The sequence below is a fragment of the Polistes fuscatus genome, unplaced genomic scaffold (assembly GCF_010416935.1).
Source record: "Polistes fuscatus isolate 324 unplaced genomic scaffold, CU_Pfus_HIC Scaffold7, whole genome shotgun sequence".
Classification (NCBI taxonomy): Eukaryota; Metazoa; Arthropoda; class Insecta; order Hymenoptera; family Vespidae; genus Polistes; species Polistes fuscatus.
In genome coordinates, this window is record NW_025113151.1 from 6,021,441 (window position 1) to 6,041,757 (window position 20,317).

The 20,317-nt window shown below is 34.9% G+C and overlaps 1 protein-coding gene across 1 annotated transcript in view; it reads left to right on the forward strand.

Annotated features, from left to right (window-relative positions):
- The first annotated feature begins 316 nt into the window (after positions 1-316).
- Positions 317-20,317, forward strand: part of LOC122523903 (dipeptidase 1-like) — a 65,508-nt gene continuing 45,507 nt past the window's right edge. Inside the window, exon 1 of the mRNA XM_043645872.1 lies at positions 317-571. Within this exon, the coding sequence (XP_043501807.1) occupies positions 566-571 (6 nt within the window). The 5' untranslated portion in view covers positions 317-565. The remainder of the gene's footprint in view (positions 572-20,317) is intronic.

Consider the following 20,317-nt stretch of genomic DNA (forward strand, 5'->3'; position numbering starts at 1 on the left):
CGGAGAAAAAGCAACGACGAGCGTTCAGTTACCGAGGAATACCGTTTTTAACATTTTTATCATTTTTATATTTTATCGTTCATCTCATTCTCCAACATTCGCATCGCTCGAAAATTATTTTCATTGATTTTCAAAATATACGTATTATTCTTCTTTCTTTGTTTCTTTTGTTTTTTTGTTTTTTGTTTTTGATTTACTTCCGATTTTGATCCAGTCAAATATATTTGTCGTACGCGTAAATCAAGTGAAATTTAGGGAAGATTCAACGTGACTGCGTAAAATTCGTTTTATCGCGCGATAACGATTCTAAGGAAAACACCGAAGGAGGGAAAATATCGCGGTGTGCACGTTTACGATATAGTGATAGAGAGCTGTTCCCTTTGCTCTTTCTGCTACTCTTTAGATCTTCTCTCTGTCTCTTCATATATTCTTTATCTATTTGTACCTCTCGAAAGGAGGCAAGGGACTAACGTCAAAGAATCATGGGGAATGGTAAATAACCGCAAGACCTTTTCCGGACTGAACGTGTTTTTCACCAACGGTGGGACCATGTGAGGCTTCGACCATGACGGTGAGTCCTCTGCATTATTTTCTTTTACCATCCACGCGGATCCATCCCTTTCTTCGATACTCCAAAAAGAGAATTTGAAGGCAACGATAAATAAATAAACAAATTCTTCGAATTGTAAATTTACTTTTTTCTTACGCGCGAATTTAAATCATCGACGAGTCGCGCGTTTATTCGTTCAAAGTCCGGCGTGAAGACGCGAAAGTGCCGATAAACGCTCGACTGGATTCCAATGGACTAAGTCGTCCGTGGACAAATTTATCGATCACGAGTTGTACCCGAGAAATACCGACACAGAAAGGATAAGAGAAAGAGAGAAAGAGAGAGAAAGAGAGAAAGAGAGAGAAAGAGAGAGAGAGGATCGCGAGTATTCTCTTACATTGTCGCAATGCTGCCAATTTCCAAGATTCGATCTTATCCGCAGCAAGTAGTCGTAAACATAACATCGTTCTTACCTTTTCTCCAACATTACGATACTATTGGGAATAATAAATATTAACAATAACGTTAAATTGTGTGTGCATCGCGCATGTAGATCGGTAATACCGCATACGTCGTTGTGTTAAAGTACTGCATATCCGTGTTCGAAATGATTATATTTCAAGAGTTATTATACAGATAAATGTGAATGTGTGCCTGCGAGTGTGCGTACATGCGTGCGAAAACGGATCGACCGTGCGGTTTTTAATACTTCGCGCGCACTGAAATTCGAAAGATTCGAAACGTCCGTTTGAAATTCGTTCGATCGCGATGCTGATGCACGATAAGCCGATTAACGTCGAATGAGATCGCGTCTTAATAACGAAAAACAATGCAGGCTATAAAACAAAACAAACAAAAAAATCCTAGCCGCCGTCGACGCCGCCCGTTTCCATCTATCGAAAAAAAAAAAAGAGAGAAAAATAAAAATCGAAAACGAGAGAGAGAGAGAGAGAAGGAGAAGAAACGCATTCTGGACGAACGGACGGAAAAATTGGCCGAGTTTTGCTAGGATATTTCATTGGAAAAACGAATGGAAACTATTGGTCTTCCAACTTTTTCGTTTTGATTTTTTTTTCATTTTTTCTTTTAAGTATCAACTATGGTTTTCGCACCTCAACCGTACATCTATTGAGAACAAAAAGTTTTCCACGAGGCTCACTTTACTAGTAGTGCTACGTAATAAATCATATTTGAAAGTTTTCCAAAAGCTACTAGCACACATCATCTATCCAAAGTTCCTTCTTACCGTACGTTATTATCCTATATTACGACACACTAAAAATTAATAGACCTAATAGATCGACTCGATCTAATCCGTTAGAATTATTTTCAAATACTCTTCTACTCTTGGAAAAATACAACATTTCATTGTAACATTGACAATTTTCTCTGTTACAATACTTACAATTTTGAATTAGTTCCGTCGTTCGTTAATTCAATCAAAATACCTCTGTCTCTGTCTATCTATTTATAGTGTAACGTAGATATTCGTTAATTCTTCTTAACTTTCTTAACCGCGTTCCATTTATTAACGGAAAAGAAGAGAAGTAGGACGTACTACTAGCCGAGTGAACTCCTTAAGAGAGATGTTAAGTTTGATAAACTTTGCGAACGTTCAGAATTGATTTATAAGTCTCGTCTATCTTTCTTTCTTTCTTTCTCTCTCTCTCTCTCTCTCTCCTCGAGATCTAATTTTGTCGAATAACGCCTTGTATTCCGCGCAGTATAATAAAACGTTTCTCCTTATATCTGCGATATTTTCAAATAACCTCATCCCTTCCAGTCTTTTTCCTTCTTTTTCATCACTTTTGTCTCTCAAACTCTTACAAGAGAATATATCATCCACCTAAAATGAACGCTTTATGACGATATATATCTCGTTGTTTGATTCAATTTACGTCTTATTTTGTTCTCGTTCGTTTACATATTAACATTTATATACATTTTTTTCAATTTTCCTCTGTTATTTTTCTATGATTTTGTTTCTTTTTTATTCTAATTTTTATGTTTCAATTTAAACAAATGTAACAACGAAATGAACGAACTACTCGGCAACTTGGTTAAACGATAAACTCATTAGCATTTACATGGACCACGCAATCGCTGATACACTCTCCAGAGGATAGAAAGTAAGAATAAGGGGTGGACGAGAGAAAGGAAACAATAAGGTACCAAAAGAAGGAAAAGAAAATAAAATAAAAGAAAAGAAAAGGAAAAATGCCGATATCGAACGTGACGGAAATTCGTTTTTCGCAAGATAGTAATACTCGGGGAAAAAAGTTATGCTTTTCACGACCGGTGGACCCACATCGACGCAGCCGGTAGATTTACATATTTAATGCAATTACGCTAATCGACGAAAAAGTTTCTTTTCCGACGCTGCAGTTCCGGTGCAGCCGGTCGCCGCAACTACCACCGCGGCCACTACAGCATCGTTCTTATCGCCGAAGACCGAAAAGGAAAGAAAAAAGACAAAAATAGAAGAGGAGGAGGAGGAGGAGGAGGAGTTGGTGTTAAAGAGAGAAAAAAAAATCTTCGAAAAAGAAGGCTCGGTCAAACATAGTTTGAGCGAAATAAAAGTAGGAAAAAAGAAGCGTTAAAAGTAAGCGAAGGCAGAGGAGAAGTCGAAACCGAACCCGAAGCCGAACCCAAAGTTGAAGCCGAAGCAGAAATCGAAATACGTAGAGGTTGGTAAAAGAGGGTACTCACCCTCCCTAACTGAGAGTGTCTAGCGCATAACCGAACCTTCCGGACGACAAAAGTTAGTTGGCAAAGAGAGAGTATCAGCGCGTTGTACCTGTGCACTCGCTACAACGAACAATGTTTAACGCTAGACCAACACAAAACTCGTCGAAATAACGGATCTCCTATTTATTCCTGTATCACGGTATCGAATAGCTATTATTATTAAAGTGATCTTTTCTTTTTTTTACTTTTCCTAGTAAACTTTTTTATAAATTAAAATAACAAAAGTAACGATAGAGCAAAAACATGTTTTAAAAGTGAAGTCGATAAAGGTTCGTAGCGTTAAATTCGATCGAAGCTATAGGAAAAACACTTGTCTAATGTTACGTATGTGTATACATCGAACGAGAGATGTGAGAAAACGTAGTAGCATCGAACAAGCAACGTTAAAAAAAGCTATAAACGAAAAAACGTGGAGAGAAAGGTGGACGCCGTCCGACTACTACTCGTGCAATCAAGTTCGTTATCCAGATATTAAATTCATGACTAATATAATTGCTTTTGCACAAAGATCATATTTTTGTTTCAAGCAGAAATACGAGTTTACTGTTTAACGAACGACCATTTTGATATCTTCGACGTAATGGATATTAAAAAGTCGCTTCGCGGAATCTTCATTACGCGCGGGAAATTTTATTCTGTAACAAATTGAACGATGATCCATACACGGTTAAAAATGAATATTCTTTTTTTTTATTATACGCTATTAAAGGGACGATTTAATCGCTAATTGTAAGCTTTGAAAGATACATAAATAACGTCAGGTAAATGTTAACGTATTCGATACATTGACCAATCTCCGTTCGCGGAGAAAAGGCATTAGATGAAAATTAATTCTATTCTACCGACACCCCAGGATAGTATCGAATTATTCTAATATCCTGAAATTCCGATCGCCGATTCTGAATGTAAAGCACTGCCAGCTTTGGTTCGATGTACAGTCTGCAGCAATGGGGCAACTCAAACGAGGAGAATCCAATAAGAGAGAACGGCAGATTATCCATTTACAATTAGAACGACTCATTTCCATAATATTAAGGAAAATAAATTGCGATAATTCGAAAGTTTGTAAAAAAGAAAAAAAAAGGAAAATTGTTAACGTTTTCGTGGCAGAAGAAGTCACGTTATATACGCATTCGCTAAAGAAATAAAGTAGGAAAAGATGGGCAAAAAAAAATGTCCGTGCCCATGTAACGAGAAAACGCGAAAAGAAAAGAAAAGAAAAGAAAAGAAGAAAACGCGAACGGGTTAGGGAACGCGGCTTTTGATTGATGACCTTCGAAATCAATTTCCGCGTTGGATCGCCTTGATCACGAGAAAAACATCTCCAACAGGTGCGGCGCCGTTGATCAGGAAAATCGAGATGAGTATCGACCACCTACGACGCGACCGGAACTTCATGCCCTGCACGAGGATATATTATTAAAATTACACAGAAGAGAGAGAGAGAGAGAACGAGGAAGAAAATACGTTTCGTTTTTCCATCCCATTTTTTTGTTTTCCTTCCCGATCCCCTTCTTATAGCCGAATTTCTTTCGAATAATTGTCGGAGAAGAAAAAGATTCCTACGGAAGAAATAAATCGAACGTTACTAGGAAAGCTTTATGTTTTCAATTCCGCTAGCTCTCGAACGTGTAGGATGCTACGTAAGTAAAGGAAAGAGAAATAGAACGCGGAATATCAGGCAAGATATTCGAGGGAATCGTAAATCTACATAGAATATTTTTAACGCAGGCAGAACCTTCTGTTACATCTTTTTTCTTTTTCTATCCTGTAGCCCCCGTATTACATTCGATTTGACTTTTCCTTATTCCTCTTTCTTTCTCTTTATCCCGCTTTCGTATACATATGACTAAGTCCGTGGAAAATCAGAATCGATATATGTATAATCGTTGAGATTCCGAAATCCAGAAACACTATATAAACTATTTTCTAGCATTTGGTAGAATTGTAGGAGCTCGATGGGAATCGACAATCTCCTTTGAAAATAACACTCTCCGGCTCGACAAAATAAATCGTCTTACGTCAGCAATTTGGGATCTCTTTCGAACAAAAGCTCAAAGACGTAAAAGCATCCTACCGAAAAATGGCTTCTCTGGTGGTCGATGAGCGGCGTGGGAAGTAAAAGGAAGAAAAATAAATTGCTAAAGTCCCCGCCGAATAAAAGATAAAAATGCATCATCAGTTCGGCTCGGTTCGGCTCGGCTCGGCTCGGTTATGTCTACGGTACTGGCATAATATATGAAAATTTGGAAGACGTTTTTCTCAAGGGTCTTCTTGCTTAGGAAAGAAAAGAGAAAGCGGAAGGATGGAAAGGAAGTTCCTAAAAAAGGAAAGAGCAGGAAGAGAGTAAGGTGCGGTCGAGTGTAAAAGAAGGTCAAAAAGTAAAGTTCAAAAGGAAAAAAGGAAAGGAGGAGGAGGAGGAGAAGGAAGTAAGCTTTGTTCGCGGTATATCCCAAGAAGCAAATGCGCCGAGCAGAGTTGGTTGTTGGATTTGGGAGAAGTCTCCTTATCGTTTACCGCGGGCCCTTGTCTTTCTCTCTTCCAACTAGCTCTTAATCGGCTTCCCCTCTTCTCGGAAACTTGTTTCCCTCGACTCCGTGTTGTCGCATATCGCGCGTAGCCGGAAGTCTCGGAAGAACCTACACCAGGGATCAAACTGGAGTGGGAGGAGGGAAAAATGGAAGAACAAGTGGAAGGAAGAAAAACCTGGGCTTTTTCCTAGTAAATCGAGAATAAAGAACGGTCGAGTAAGGTATTAAAAGCCATCAGGGATATTGCAGGTATGGAAGATTTTTCGCAGAAGGCAACCACCCACTTACGATCGCAAATCATCCGACGAGATATATTAAAGTTTCCGAAACGTTATCGTTACTCGTATCCCAGACACACGCTCGTGCGCCCAAGCGCATTTTTCTATTTTCTTTCTTTCTCTCTTTCTCTCTCTCTCTCGAAATACGTGCTGAAAAATTTAAACGAGAGAAAGAGAAAATGACGGTACCGTGGAAGAAAGTCTTCGAATTCGGTTCACGTCGAAGGACTTAATACGCGAAACGCGCAAAAGGGCGGTAAGCGTGAATAATCGTTATGCTGGTGGTCTTGCTCGGCTAGACCTTGCACCTATTTTATGCAGAACAGGTTATACCAAAGGTAAGAGCTGAAAGAAAGAAGAAATGAGAATAAAGGAGGAACCGAACTAGATATCCATTATGGATCATTATCCAAACTCGATTTATAATCCTTCCGAGCGTGGAACATTTCGACTACCTTAAGATTCCTTTCAACGCTACGATAACCTCCATATAAGCTACTTAATACCACTTTAATAGATTCTACGCTCTAGTAATCGTTCGATTACATGGAATCGTTAAACACTGTAATACGAACCGATAAGCAATAAATTTGGTTAAATAAAAAAATAAATAAAAAAAGAAAATCAAAGTATCCGAGTTACGTGCTATTGTTATATCGTAACCCATCGTCGTCATGTTTCTCTACGAACTATCGAATAAAATCGAAGCCGAGTAACCTCGGTTAAATTTCGCTCTCGAAGCATCAGCTATATCGTCTTCATATCAACGAGTGCAGCAAATTTTAAGATTCGAAATCCGGAAATTCGCTGAAATCTCAACATCTCGTCGAATATATACCGTACATATATATATATACATATATATACATATATATATACATATATATATACATATCATTCTCTTTATTTCTATCTATACATCTCCCCCCAGTTTCCTCGCACTTTCCACTTGCTCAGAAAATTATGCTCACGACTATTTTATTCCCTCGTTCCAACTCTATCGAGGAATTTAATATCTTCGTAGCAGATAAATCGTAATCTCGAGATTTTAGCGTAATTTTATTTCACTCTGTGTCTCGTTCGCACTTCTCTACTCTTACTTACCTATCCGTTTCTGTTTTTCCAAGTAATGACTTTTCCTCAAACTAAATACAAGTATTCCCTTATACTCACAATCTTTCGAAAATCAAGCTTGGCTGGCACATTCTTTGAATACGGATTATATAGCTACTAGGAAAGCTCGTTTATCTCGTTTGCTAATAAATACACGTCAAAGGTTGGCTCTGAAAGGAACGCGTAGGATGTTAGCGAGAGAAATGGGGGATGCTTTCGATAATTTAATTATCGACGCGGCGCCGTGCCGTTGACGAGGACAGAAGCAACGAGGAGAATGCGTCCTGTTGTGTAATTACTATCGCTCAGAGATCCAATAATAGCGCTATAATGCCACGAGTACGGGTAACGTGTACGATTTAGTCTATAAATTAGAGATGTCTTTTTCGACTAGCGTTCTATTCCTGATTTATATCGTACGCCAAATTCTATCTCTATCTCTCTCTCTCTCTCTCTCTTTCTTTCTATATATATATATATATATTTACATCTATCTCTCTTTCACTTGCCGTTATCGTTTCCCAACACACTTGTTTGAATCGAGATACACGAGAGGCTAGTTGCTACCGCGTTGTTCTTCCAAAAGAAAACAAAGAAAATACCATAGAACCTATATAACAAACGAGTAAGAGAGAGAGAGAGAGAGAGACTGGACATGCCACTGCAAGTAAACGATAAAAATTGTACGCTTGGTCTATGTGCATAGTTCATTTCATACTAGAAAAAAGATATCGATTTAAAGGACCTACGAAATCGATTCCATTCCAAAGAAAAATGATTAATACCGCGAGCAGTGAATAAAATAAAAGAAAAAGAAATGTTTGACTCCCCACGTGAATATATAGGTAAAAATATCAAATCCTACGATCATCCTTACGTTCGCGTTAAAGGCGAATAAGAGGGAAATTAATTCGAGGTCAAACATAGTGAAATGAAAAAGTCGTCGTCGTCGTCCTTACTGTCTACACGATAGGGACGAATATTACGATTTCGCTTGGGAAAAAGACGCGATTACTCGGAGGACGGCCAGAAAAAAGGATTCTTTATTTTTTCCCTCTTTCTATTTCCCTTTCTCCCTCTCTTTCTGTTCAATGTCCTTGCGCCAACGACTTGGCAGAGTCTAAAGATTTTCTTTTCGTTTTTCCAAGCAACGGCATCGCTGCTGATTGGGTCTTCTTTGAGAAAGGATTCACCGTGCTAAAATTGATTTCTCGTTCAATATCAAGAGAGAAAGAGAGAAAGAAAGAAAAAAAGAAAGAAAGAAAGAAAGAAAAAGGAAAGCTATCTTATTCCCTTCTCTTATCGTCTCGCTACGGCAGGATATTCTCGACATTTTTCTATTAGATCGTAAGATGTAATTTCAAGTGACGTTTTCAACCACGAAGATTAAGCTATCTTCTAAATAACTTCCTTTCTTACGTATAATATGTAAAAAAAAAAAAAAAAGAAAAAGATAATTAAGATGATCGTCGTGTTTTATTGTAGAATCGTCACCTAACTTTCTTATAATGAGGACGAAAAAATAATAATAAAAAGCGGAGAGTACGTAAGTACCTATGTATGTAACTCGAGAAAGGACGCAAAGGTAATTTCATTAATTCAATTTCGAAGTGGCGCGCATATAGCGAAACGAGAAAACTCGCCAAGTGCGAAATAAACGTTCGCACCCAGGATCCTACTAGATCGTGATAATTTTCCAGGGAGCTTTTACAGCATCGTTCTGCAACCAACTACACCCTCGTTCACCACACGTGTTTCCGAAATTTTTCCAAAGTGTATATTTTCTGCGGGCAGACCGTTAAGACAATTTCCAGTTACGAGTTTCTCTCGTTTTCCTTCTTCACGTGCAACACCGTAATTTCGGTGTCCTTCTGCTGTCCGGTTAAATTATAAAGAAAAAAGAAAAGGATAAAAATTTAAAAGATGAAACGAAAGGAACGAAAGAAAAGAAATTATCGCGTTTAGGGTAATTCGAATGAAACGAAGAGATGCGTGAGAAAAGTAGAAAAAAAAAAGTGCAACGGATAAGAGAATGAAATAAAATATATGCACTTCTGACGAGTCTCTTATACCTTAGTGAAAATGTAGAAAAGGAGTGAAGTCGATGAAAACGAGTATGTATGTATGTACACATCGAGAGTATATACATACATGAAATATGCCATGCGAACGCACTCAAATGTTTAAGAGCCCGTATATGAAGCCGAGCTTCGCGCTCCTTGTTTTCTCACTCGGCCCTTTTTACTCGCAGATCGCTCTCGATTGCGATCTCGCATCGTTCATAATAAGAGCGCAACATCTATTCTACGTTACGTTAAAGCTCAAATTAAAAACACGTACGCGGTTCGATCTACTCGGTTAAAAAAAAAAAAAATAATTACTAAATCAACAAAAAGATTCATGAAACAATTTTAAAATAAAATGCGATTCGAACGTAACTTCAATGCAATTTCCGAGCTAATAAGCTCTCTGGTATTTACGTTTCAAAACCAATAAATAAAACCTGAAAGATATCGATTACCAAAGTTTAACGAGTCCCGATTGTTGTTGATTAAATATTAATAACATGCTTACGAGAGTACTTACACGAGTACTTGCGATATCGAATCTTGTCCTTTAACAGCTTTAAATTATCTACGATTTAATATACTTAAACTTGAAGACGTGATAATAAAATAGCTAAATTTGCTCAAAGTATTCTGTTTAAAAGTCATTAAGATAATCGACTTGATACAGGTTGAGATAAAAGTTACAAATTCTCTACTTTCGTTATGTTTTCGCCAAAATTGCAACGCAAAGCTTTCTCTTTTTTAGTTTACTTGCAATTCATTTTTTAGAACGATTTAATGTAAGATGCACATTAACGAACAAACAAATTAAGGTAAAAAAGCTCGACATTGTTTCGTTTACGTTCGAACGCAAAAATAAAATAATATGATTTATTTGCATACGTATTTCTAATGTATATGATTTTCGATACTTACATATACATATCTAGATACAAACAGCAGCGATGGATTATTTATAAACGTCATCTTCTCTTTCGATCCGCAATATATCCTTTCCCTTCATTAATGGACCCGTACAACTGATTGAAATAGGAAAATTGAAAAACATTAATTAATACGATGTAAATATTAATTTTTTTAAACAAACACAAAGATACAAATTCTATCTTCTTTTTTACCTACACACGCAACGTCGATATTTCGCTAAATGTAAATAGACATTAATAAACAATATTTAATATTTCTCCATCTTGATGAACGGTTGTTTGCTTTTTTCGTTGGCCATCCTGGATGATATCGTACTAAGCGTATGCAATAATGCACACATAAAAATTAGTTATTATACGCAATTCGATCGATGTTAATTAATGAATTATGTATAATTAACTCAAAAATCATTAAAATGCGACGATAATATCGATATCGTCAAAAATAAATACGGGAATATACGATAAAATACAATGAAAACAACGCAAATTTGATATTCGCAAATATCTTTTAACCTAATTGTAAGTGTCGAAACGAACTGTAAAGGATAAAAAGAATATATAGATTATGCGTTTAAACGTTAAAATGATGCACTGGAGGATGATGTATTATGAAAAGAAATAGATTATTTACCTATATATAATTAGAAGAAGAAAAATCACGCGACGACATGTTGCTACCGACACTACAATGATTGACTTGCGCTGTACGACGAGCTGCGATCGGCGTTACGCATGCGCACAACGTCACGAATGCGCGCACAGTCATTTTCCTAATGGCGGCTTATTTAGAACATTTAAATACATCTAAATGTTACTACAAAAATATGCGAATGTTATAACAACGATATTCTCTTATATAAACTATCAAAGAAAGTAGTTTTATAAATACAAACGTAAAAATTATGCCCCTAATACGAATTGCATAAGGATAAAACTGAATTATTATGAAAATGTAATACCAACGAAAGTATATGCAAAAGGAAAAATTCTTGTTTACAGAATTTAAAAAGTGGCTAACAATAAATGTTGCTAGAGAATGCAAATCTCTTACTAACTAATGAGTTTTCATCGTACGTATTTGTCGTAACGAACTAGCTTATGCAAACCCAGCAACCGCTCGCAAATTCAATCAGTGAACATGTAATCGATTCACTATGCGAAGAAGTACGAGGCAAACATACAACGGTAAAATTTTACGGGAAAATTTTCAAAAGTAAAACGTCACGACGCGTATCAATTAACCTCAATTCACGAAGGAAAATTTGTATTGTTTCAATGCACAATACGAATAAAATGCGAACGATGCAGCATCGACCATCCCGTTTCGCGTTCGTTCGTTCGTTCGTTTAATGAGTGTATGCATACATAGTATAGATTTCAGTTGCAAACGACTTTAATGGCATTACATGAAAACGATGATCAACCTTTTATACGCTTTTATATCAACTTCGTTGAATGTTATTGAAGAAATAATAAGATAAATGATAAATAAAAAGGATCGGTCGATCGAGCGAAAATAAAAGAATAACAAAAAAATAAGAGGAAGTTGGAAGGGGAAAAAGAAAGAGACAGAGAAGGACAATATTTTCTATAAAATTTGTCGAGCCAGGTCGAAATTAAAGGAGAGAAAACGTATAGCGCGTGAGGGGTTCGCGTAACTCACAATCAGGCGCGTCTCGTGGCTAGATAAATTTAATGTCGAGAGCTAGAAAGCGAGAGAAAGAGATAGAGGAAGAGGAACGTTGGCGTAAAATAGTGGAAGGATTTTGGAAGCGCTTGTTCGGAATAATTTGGTTAGTCGCGAACAAGCGTTGTTATATAACAGTAGTCATAGTAGTAGCAGTAGCAACAGTAGCAACGGTACCAGCTTTGCTCGTTCGCTGAAATATGTATATATCAAAAAGGATGAAAGTTGGTGGTCGATATTAATTCATGGATGTGTTCCTTACGAATGGAAATAAGAGCGGCGCGTTATATGTCAGAGGTCGAAAGCTACGTACGAAGCATTGAGAGGAAATTTAGAAGCAAACGTAAGATGAAGAAGAAGAAGAAGAAGATGGTGGTGGTTGCGAAGGAGGAGGAAGAGGAGAAAGAGAAGGCAAAGGTGTCGTGAATCCTCTTTTTCAAATCTATTCCTTGCATAGTCAAACGTCGAAGAAGTCGTACGTGCCTCCGCATATTCTGCTCCGTACATTTCGAGTAATTGCAAGGAATTTCAATGACGCACGAACAAAAGGGTTGTCCGTGTAAACTCGGATGATTGGTCGCCTGCTCTTTCTCTTCTCTCCTCTCGCGCTCTCTTGCTCTCTCGTTTTCCACAGCCGCGACGAGGCAAGGCGAACGTGTGCGGGAATAAAAAAAACCATCTCAACGTTCTCGACTGTCGTGTCCTGATGCAAAAGGGAGAAAAACGGTAGAAAGGGGGAGGGAAAAATCACCCGCTGGATGAATGTACTTTCAGCCTTCATACGTGTCTCGCGTACGAGCTTGCGAAAGTAAAGTAAAGAGAGAGAGGGAGAGAGAGAGAGAGAGGTTTGTACGCCGCAAGAAATTTCATATCGGTCGTCTTTCGAGATATGGAAATGCGAGAATTACATCATCAAGGAAAAAATGTGTTTCCTGGCCGGTGAAATACATATATCCGTAAAACGACGTGTCGTCCTCCTTTTCCTTTTCCTTTTCTACTTTGCCGGTAATAAAATATATCCAATCGCTTCGTAAAACGTACCGATGCGAGAAAGCTGTGGGAAATTAATCTCACCGTTCCTCTCGCCGTCGAATAACCACCGCCTACAAAAAGATTTCTTTGAAGGAGAACTCAAATTCGTAGCAAAGAATATAAGAAACGTTCGTTGAATCCAAAAGGATTTACTTATTCGATCTATCCTCTTTTCCTCGAGATTCGTAATTTTAAACTTTCGAATCTTATTATAATTCGGAATAAACGTAGCAGTGGATAAGGCCGGCAATTAATTTCTAAAATTCAAAGAGAGAATCACATTATTAAGTCCGTCCTCGTGGTATATTTCACAAGAATTCTCTCTTAAGGTTTTTTTCCCCAAGTATTTTACGAAACACCTGGGAGAATCCAAGGAATTCGCCATTCATAATTATAAAGTTGGAGAAAGCGTTGGAAAAGTTGGAAGAAAATATGAGAAGGGTTATTATGTAATTTAGGCGACCCAAAATTACGTAAAAACACGATATAAAAAAAAAGAAAATCCTTACGTTACTAGGTTTTAAAAAAGAGAATGCATTTTCTCTCTCGTTAAATCTTTATCCGATGTTCCCGTATTGATGTATTCTACATTTTTAATAAGGTATTCTACGATATATTGTACCCATAAGATTAATTGATTTAAACATACTTGCATTAAAGATTTGCATAATTCACTTGTTATAAATAATCCTTTCAAGTTAAACTTATTAAATATATAATAAAGGTATACCAATGTGTATTCATTTAAAAAATGTCATCATCGTAAGCACACGATACCAATAGTTTTGAAGGAAAAATTTTGTAAGCGTAACTATATACGATTTTTAAATGACGCTCGTTGTATGTTCAATGGATCGATCGTACTCGTTATTGTTGCACCGAGAGACCAATCTCTCCATTGTTTCCTGTTCCTTGCTGAACAAACAGCAGTGCTATGCATTCCTGTACATTCGTAATATCGCCATCAGCAAATTACAATACTTTAATCCTTTGTTAAAATTTAATCAGAAGTTTGCTTAAGTGGTTGTCATTATACTTATCTCGAGAAAACTAACATTAAAGCAAAAAATATACATATATATATATATAATATATTCTATACATTTATAACAAATAAAATTCTATAAAATAATAAAAATTCAATTGGTGCGTTCAAACAAGTATAATATTAATCATTTAAACCATTGACGAATTATATCGTTTTAAGGGTCCATAAAAAGAAATATTGAAAATATCGTTCGAACGAGCTAATGTAATCGTAGCTTTTTACGATAAAAAAAACCATACATTTGAATGTTTCTCATCCGCGTATTTAATCATCGCAAAACAAATTGAAAAAGAAACAAAATGAGGATAATAATAAATAATAAAAAGAAAAATGATATAAAGATAGAAAGAAAAAACAAAAGATTGAAATTTAATGCGAATACACTTTCATGCGGAGCTTTACCGCGTAAATCGGATACAGCTTTGAGGTGAAATTTTCTAGTGGAAATAGGAGGTAGTTCCAAAGCCGACGTGCTCTTGTCTGGAATTGATACCTTGTTCGGCTATCTAAACTCGAAATGCTAGACAAGAGAGAGAGAGAGAGAAAGAGACCGGATATTTAAACTGCGAATCGAAATGAAAAGCTTGGACTAGTCGATCGTTCTCTCATAGCGGGAGAGAGAGCTTTTCACAAATTTGACGACAAAAACAAAGAATTTCTTTTACAGAAGTGACAGACAGTACAGTACCTCTCTATATGTTCACGTCCATTCGTTTGTCCGAGAAATAGAAAAAGAATAAACAAGGAGAATGCCTATCCGAACTTTCGATAGTCTATTTTTGTGATTTTTGTGACGTATAGCATGAAAATGTTCTTTTTCTTTTATTCTTTCTGTTCTGTCTAAAATCCATGTAAGCTAATAGAAAATAGAATAGAATAGAATGTTATACAGTATAATAAAGATTGAAACACTCGATTGGAATACAATCGACTTATCGACAATCCACTTCTCTGATCTAATATGTTGGTACTCTTGAAAGTAGCACATGTACCACTGGAAAGCAAAGCTCTTTAGAGGTCCTTTTAATCGGAAAGCTTTCCATCGGAGAAACTCTGACACATACTGCAGATAAAATATATACGCTGAATTCTTCTCATTCTTGGAAGAGCTTTATAACCTGTAATGCTTCGAACGAGATTTTAGTTAATGCTTAGCAATACTATCAACATCAACTTTCAAAGATTATATCACAAGTTCGTTAATAGTTTGATGAGTATAGAATGTAAATTATATATCTTATATATATATATAGAGTTACTTTACTTTCAACTTACTGAAGATACCGCATATCCAACGTTGGTTAATCGTTTTCGATAATGCGTCAAAGTTCTGCTTGGACAACAAACTGATCACTCGCTGAATTTCAGGATACCCCTCTTCTAACGAAGCCTCAGCAGTCTTTAGATAGACGACGAATTAACGAACTTTCTTAATCTTCTCCATTACCTACAAGAAATCGAGTAATTGAAAAGAAAAATCTATTTATTCGATTAGAAGTTTCGTTATTTAATAAAATGTTTTTTGTTAAATAAATGATCGGTATGTATACAGGGTGTCGAAGGTTTTACCGGCCAATTGGATACATTGTGTATCGATATAAATCGTATTTGTTTAATATAAATATTATTTATTGTATAATCATGTCAATATTTTATTATAAACATTATTCATTTATCTGAAATATATAGATTAAAATTGTTTGAATAAAATATTTTCTCCGATAAACAGAAGCCATTAGAAAGTGATTGTTTTAAAGGTACTTCTTCTTGGCGAAGGAAAACCTACTGTTTGAATATTTCAAAGTAGAAGAAGAAGAAGAAGAAAAAGAAGAAGAAAAAGACGAGAGGGCGGTCGACAACGAAGAGAAAAAAGCTATCAAAGATATCGGTTAAGTGGACCAAAAATAAAAGAAAGAAGAGAGAAACAACGAGGAAAGTCGTCGGTGAAGAATCTCGACATTTTCTTATTGAATATTCTCGATTATCACTTTTGCCAGATCGTGTTTTAGTTCGACAAATACTGACCATGACTTTTCCTCAACTTTATTATTGAAAGTAATAAGAACGGTAATAAAAAAAACTACTATCGTTTCATTGGAAGTTTTAAAACTCGGTTATTACACCCTCGTTTGCAAGTTCGCTAATGCTTTCGATGCAAAAGAAAAAAAAAAAAAGACAAATACAAGATCGTGATTATAATGGCATAAAAAATGAAAATGAAAAAACCAAACTATTCTTCTAATTTTTCTTACAATCAAACGTTCATTCACGGAAAAATAATTAACGATCGTAACCTTTCTTTTCCAAAAAACACTTCAAAAAATTCGTCAGAAAAGGTTAATTATCATTCTTCCTTTTTCTTTTATTTTCTTCCCTTTCGAAACTCGAAAGATTTGGAAGTTCGCGCGCGTTTATGTGTACAGCGAACGAAGTTTTCTATGTCCCGAGGAACTCGCGAAACTTCGTTGAAGTTTTAAAACGCGCCAGAAACAACTTAAAACACTTTTGGAATTCAAAGTTATTTGTCTTCGATGGATCGACAGGTACATTATCTTTTACCTTATTTTGCTTTTTTTTCTTCTTTTATCAGCCTTTAAAATACGAACCTTGTCTACTACCTTTTGATCGAATTTTCAAACTTTCATTGAGAAAGTAATCAAATTTGAACATATTATGTTAAATAAGTATGAAAAATATTTCATTAAATAAAAAGATTAAATAAAATAAAAGCATTTTTTAAGTATAATGAAACTTTAGGATAAAAAGGCTTGAAGATTTAAATAAATAAAACCCTTTATTGGAAACCTAACGTTCCCAAGCTCGTTTCTATCAAATACTTTTCCCGCATATATTGGACAAGCATGGAGCGTTGTTATATACCGACGAATCACAAATAGAAGCACAAAAAGAGACCAGAAAGGGGGATAGAAAGCGGGAGGTTTGATGAAACTACCTACAGTCGATTCTAACACACTGTCAACCGAAATCAAACCTTTCTCTAACGCAACGCTGTACAACTTCTTTTAATATTAGCCCGCAAGTCATTATTTTCTTTTGCAAATATTTCTGAGACCAAGAAAGATACATAATCAAAAAGTCAATTTTTTTTCAATGATAACAAAACGACGATTAAATTATTATAAATTGTTGAAATATTAATCAAACGTTTAAAAAAGATCTTCTTGGGATTTGAAGAAGCCTGCTGAATAATGAAAAAAAAAAAACAATGAATCGTTACTAAAGATTTGTTGAAATATTAAAAAACTTGTTGACAACTAACTCAAATGTATAACACAGAATTTCATCTGTCTCTCATTACCGTTAACGAAGGTGTTTAAATATTAAATATAATTTAGAAAATAAATCAGGCGTTCGCATGAAAAATTCACTTTTAATTTGTCCTACCTATTTTCTTTAATGTGTTTTCCTCGTAATCTTACCGGATACCTTAAAACGAGAAAAATTCGAAAAAATCGCGATGAATAAACTCGCTTTAGGTAAATTTTTCATTGTATCATTTTATTCGAGAATTTCTTCGTAATTGTATTTTATATTTTCATCTACCGTTCTTTAAAAATCGTCGAATACAAGAATTATATTTGCTTTACAATGATATCACAAAGTGGTGGTTCTATACGTTAGTTATACGATCATAGTGGTGAGCAATAATTCGTTTTACTCGTAGCTCGAAAGTTTGCTCGGCAAATTGTTCTCGATCGTAATTGAAATTACATCATTCACGATATAATATATGTAGATTTGACGATTACAAGTGTCGACTAGGATCGTCACATGTGAAGTGGTAGGACAGTTATGTTTTCCTGCATATATACTATAGGATATATATATAACGCGACAACGTAGGTAAAGTCGTAACCTGTTGCACGATGAACAACCCGCGCTATACATTGTCCTATTCTATCTTTATCGTTTTGCATATTCCTTGTATATTTCTATATTAATCATTGAGCTATTCTAACGAGACAGGAATTTAAATTGAAATTAAAAATTTCAAACGGATGGCCAAAATGTATTTGTTCTTTCCCCCAATTCAACTCATCCGTTTAGATTTGGATCGATGGATGAGAAAAAGTATTTAAAATATCATCCATAAATCTGTAAAAATTTGTTTAAAAATTACACATACCTTGAATAAACAATTTCCTTCCGATATTTTATTAGATACAAATTTTCCACTTGAAATCACCACTGACACGGGAACGTTAAAATAAATGTATTTTAATTAAAACAATCGTTAATTGTAAGTAGAATAAATTAAAGTGTTAAAATAATTGTTAAGTAATCGATAGAAGTGTCTATTATTGTCTAAAACCTTGGAATATATGTTCGGATCACCATCCTCTTCGAAATCCATCGTTGAACTGAGCAATCGTCCTCTAGAAAATTTTACCTATTCGCAAGTTTAATACGTTTACGTGTCGAAGTCTAATAAAGAACTGATTTAAAACAATGTATGTTATCGGTAAATTTTATGTTTATATATTGGTGCAGTAACGAAATCAAGTTTAAAAAAGTCATCTAAAAACATAAAAGAAATTATTTTCTATTTAAAATACATTAATAAGTAATGTTATGTTTAAACCAATATATATGTGTTAAAACAAATTGAAATATAAGAAGAATGTATTAGAGAATTAAAATAATTGTTAATTAATCGATAGAAGCGTTTGTTGTTGTCTAAAAGCTAGGTGTATACGATCTATGTACCGTCCTCTTCGAAGTCTTCTGTTAGACTGAGCCATTGTCCTCTAGAAAATTACTTTTATCGAATGTTGTTTATATGACTTCCCGAACGTTGCGCATGTGTATGATAGGAATAATATTCGTAATAAAGAGAATTTCCTTATTCCGAAAGTAATATAAACAACTTTCAATAAAAGAACTTTCATAGAGGACGATGACTCAGTTCAACGGTGGATTTCGAAGAGGACAATACTCCGATCATATATTCGGTGTTTTTAAACAACAATAGACACTTCTTTCGATTAATTAACAATTATTTTAATACTCTAATGCACTCTCTTTATATTTCAGCTTGTTTTAACACATATGTACTGGTTTAAACATTACATACCTATTAACATACTTTAAATATTAAATAATTTTGATCTAATATTCTTTTAGCCGAAAATTTTATCTTCGAAGTCATCACTGCGCAGGAGCATTGAAATAATTATATAAAATAGACAAAAATACTAAAATCATAACGTTTTAATCTTAAATGTAATTAAATAGGTTTATTATTCTTTTTATACACATGCTCAACGTTCGGAAGGTCCTGTAAACAACTTTCACCAAAAGAACTTTAACAAAGGATAATGACTCAGATCAACGGTGGATTTCGAGGAGGAGGGATCACAGAACATATACTCCGAGCTTTTAGGCAACAATAGACACTTGCATCGATTAATTAACAATTATTTAATACTCTAATGCACTGTCTTTATATTTCAGCTTGTTTTAACACATATGTACTGGTTTAAACATTACATACCTATTAACATACTTTAAATATTAAATAATTTCGATCTAATATTCTTTTAGCCGAAAATTTTATCTTCGAAGTCATCACTGCGCAGGAGCATTGAAATAATTATATAAAATAGACAAAAATACTAAAATCATAACGTTTTAATCTTAAATGTAATTAAATAGGTTTATTATTCTTTTTATACACATGCTCAACGTTCGGAAGGTCCTTTAAACAACTTTCATCAAAAGAACTTTAACAGAAGAAAAAGACTCATTTCAACGGTGGATTTCGAGGAGGAGGGATCATAGAACATATACTCCGAGCTTTTAGACAACAATAGACACTTGCATCGATTAATTAACAATTATTTTAATACTCTAATGCACTCTCTTTATATTTCAGCTTGTTTTAACACATATGTACTGGTTTAAACATTACATACCTATTAACATACTTTAAATATTAAATAATTTCGATCTAATATTCTTTTAGCCGAAAATTTTATCTTCGAAGTCATCACTGCGCAGGAGCATTGAAATAATTATATAAAATAGACAAAAATACTAAAATCATAACGTTTTAATCTTAAATGTAATTAAATAAGTTTATTATTCTTTTTATACACATGCTCAACGTTCGGAAGGTCCTTTAAACAACTTTCATCAAAAGAACTTTAACAGAGGAAAAAGACTCATTTCAACGGTGGATTTCGAGGAGGAGGGATCATAGAACATATACTCCGAGCTTTTAGACAACAATAGACACTTGCATCGATTAATTAACAATTATTTTAATACTCTAATGCACTCTCTTTATATTTCAGCTTGTTTTAACACAT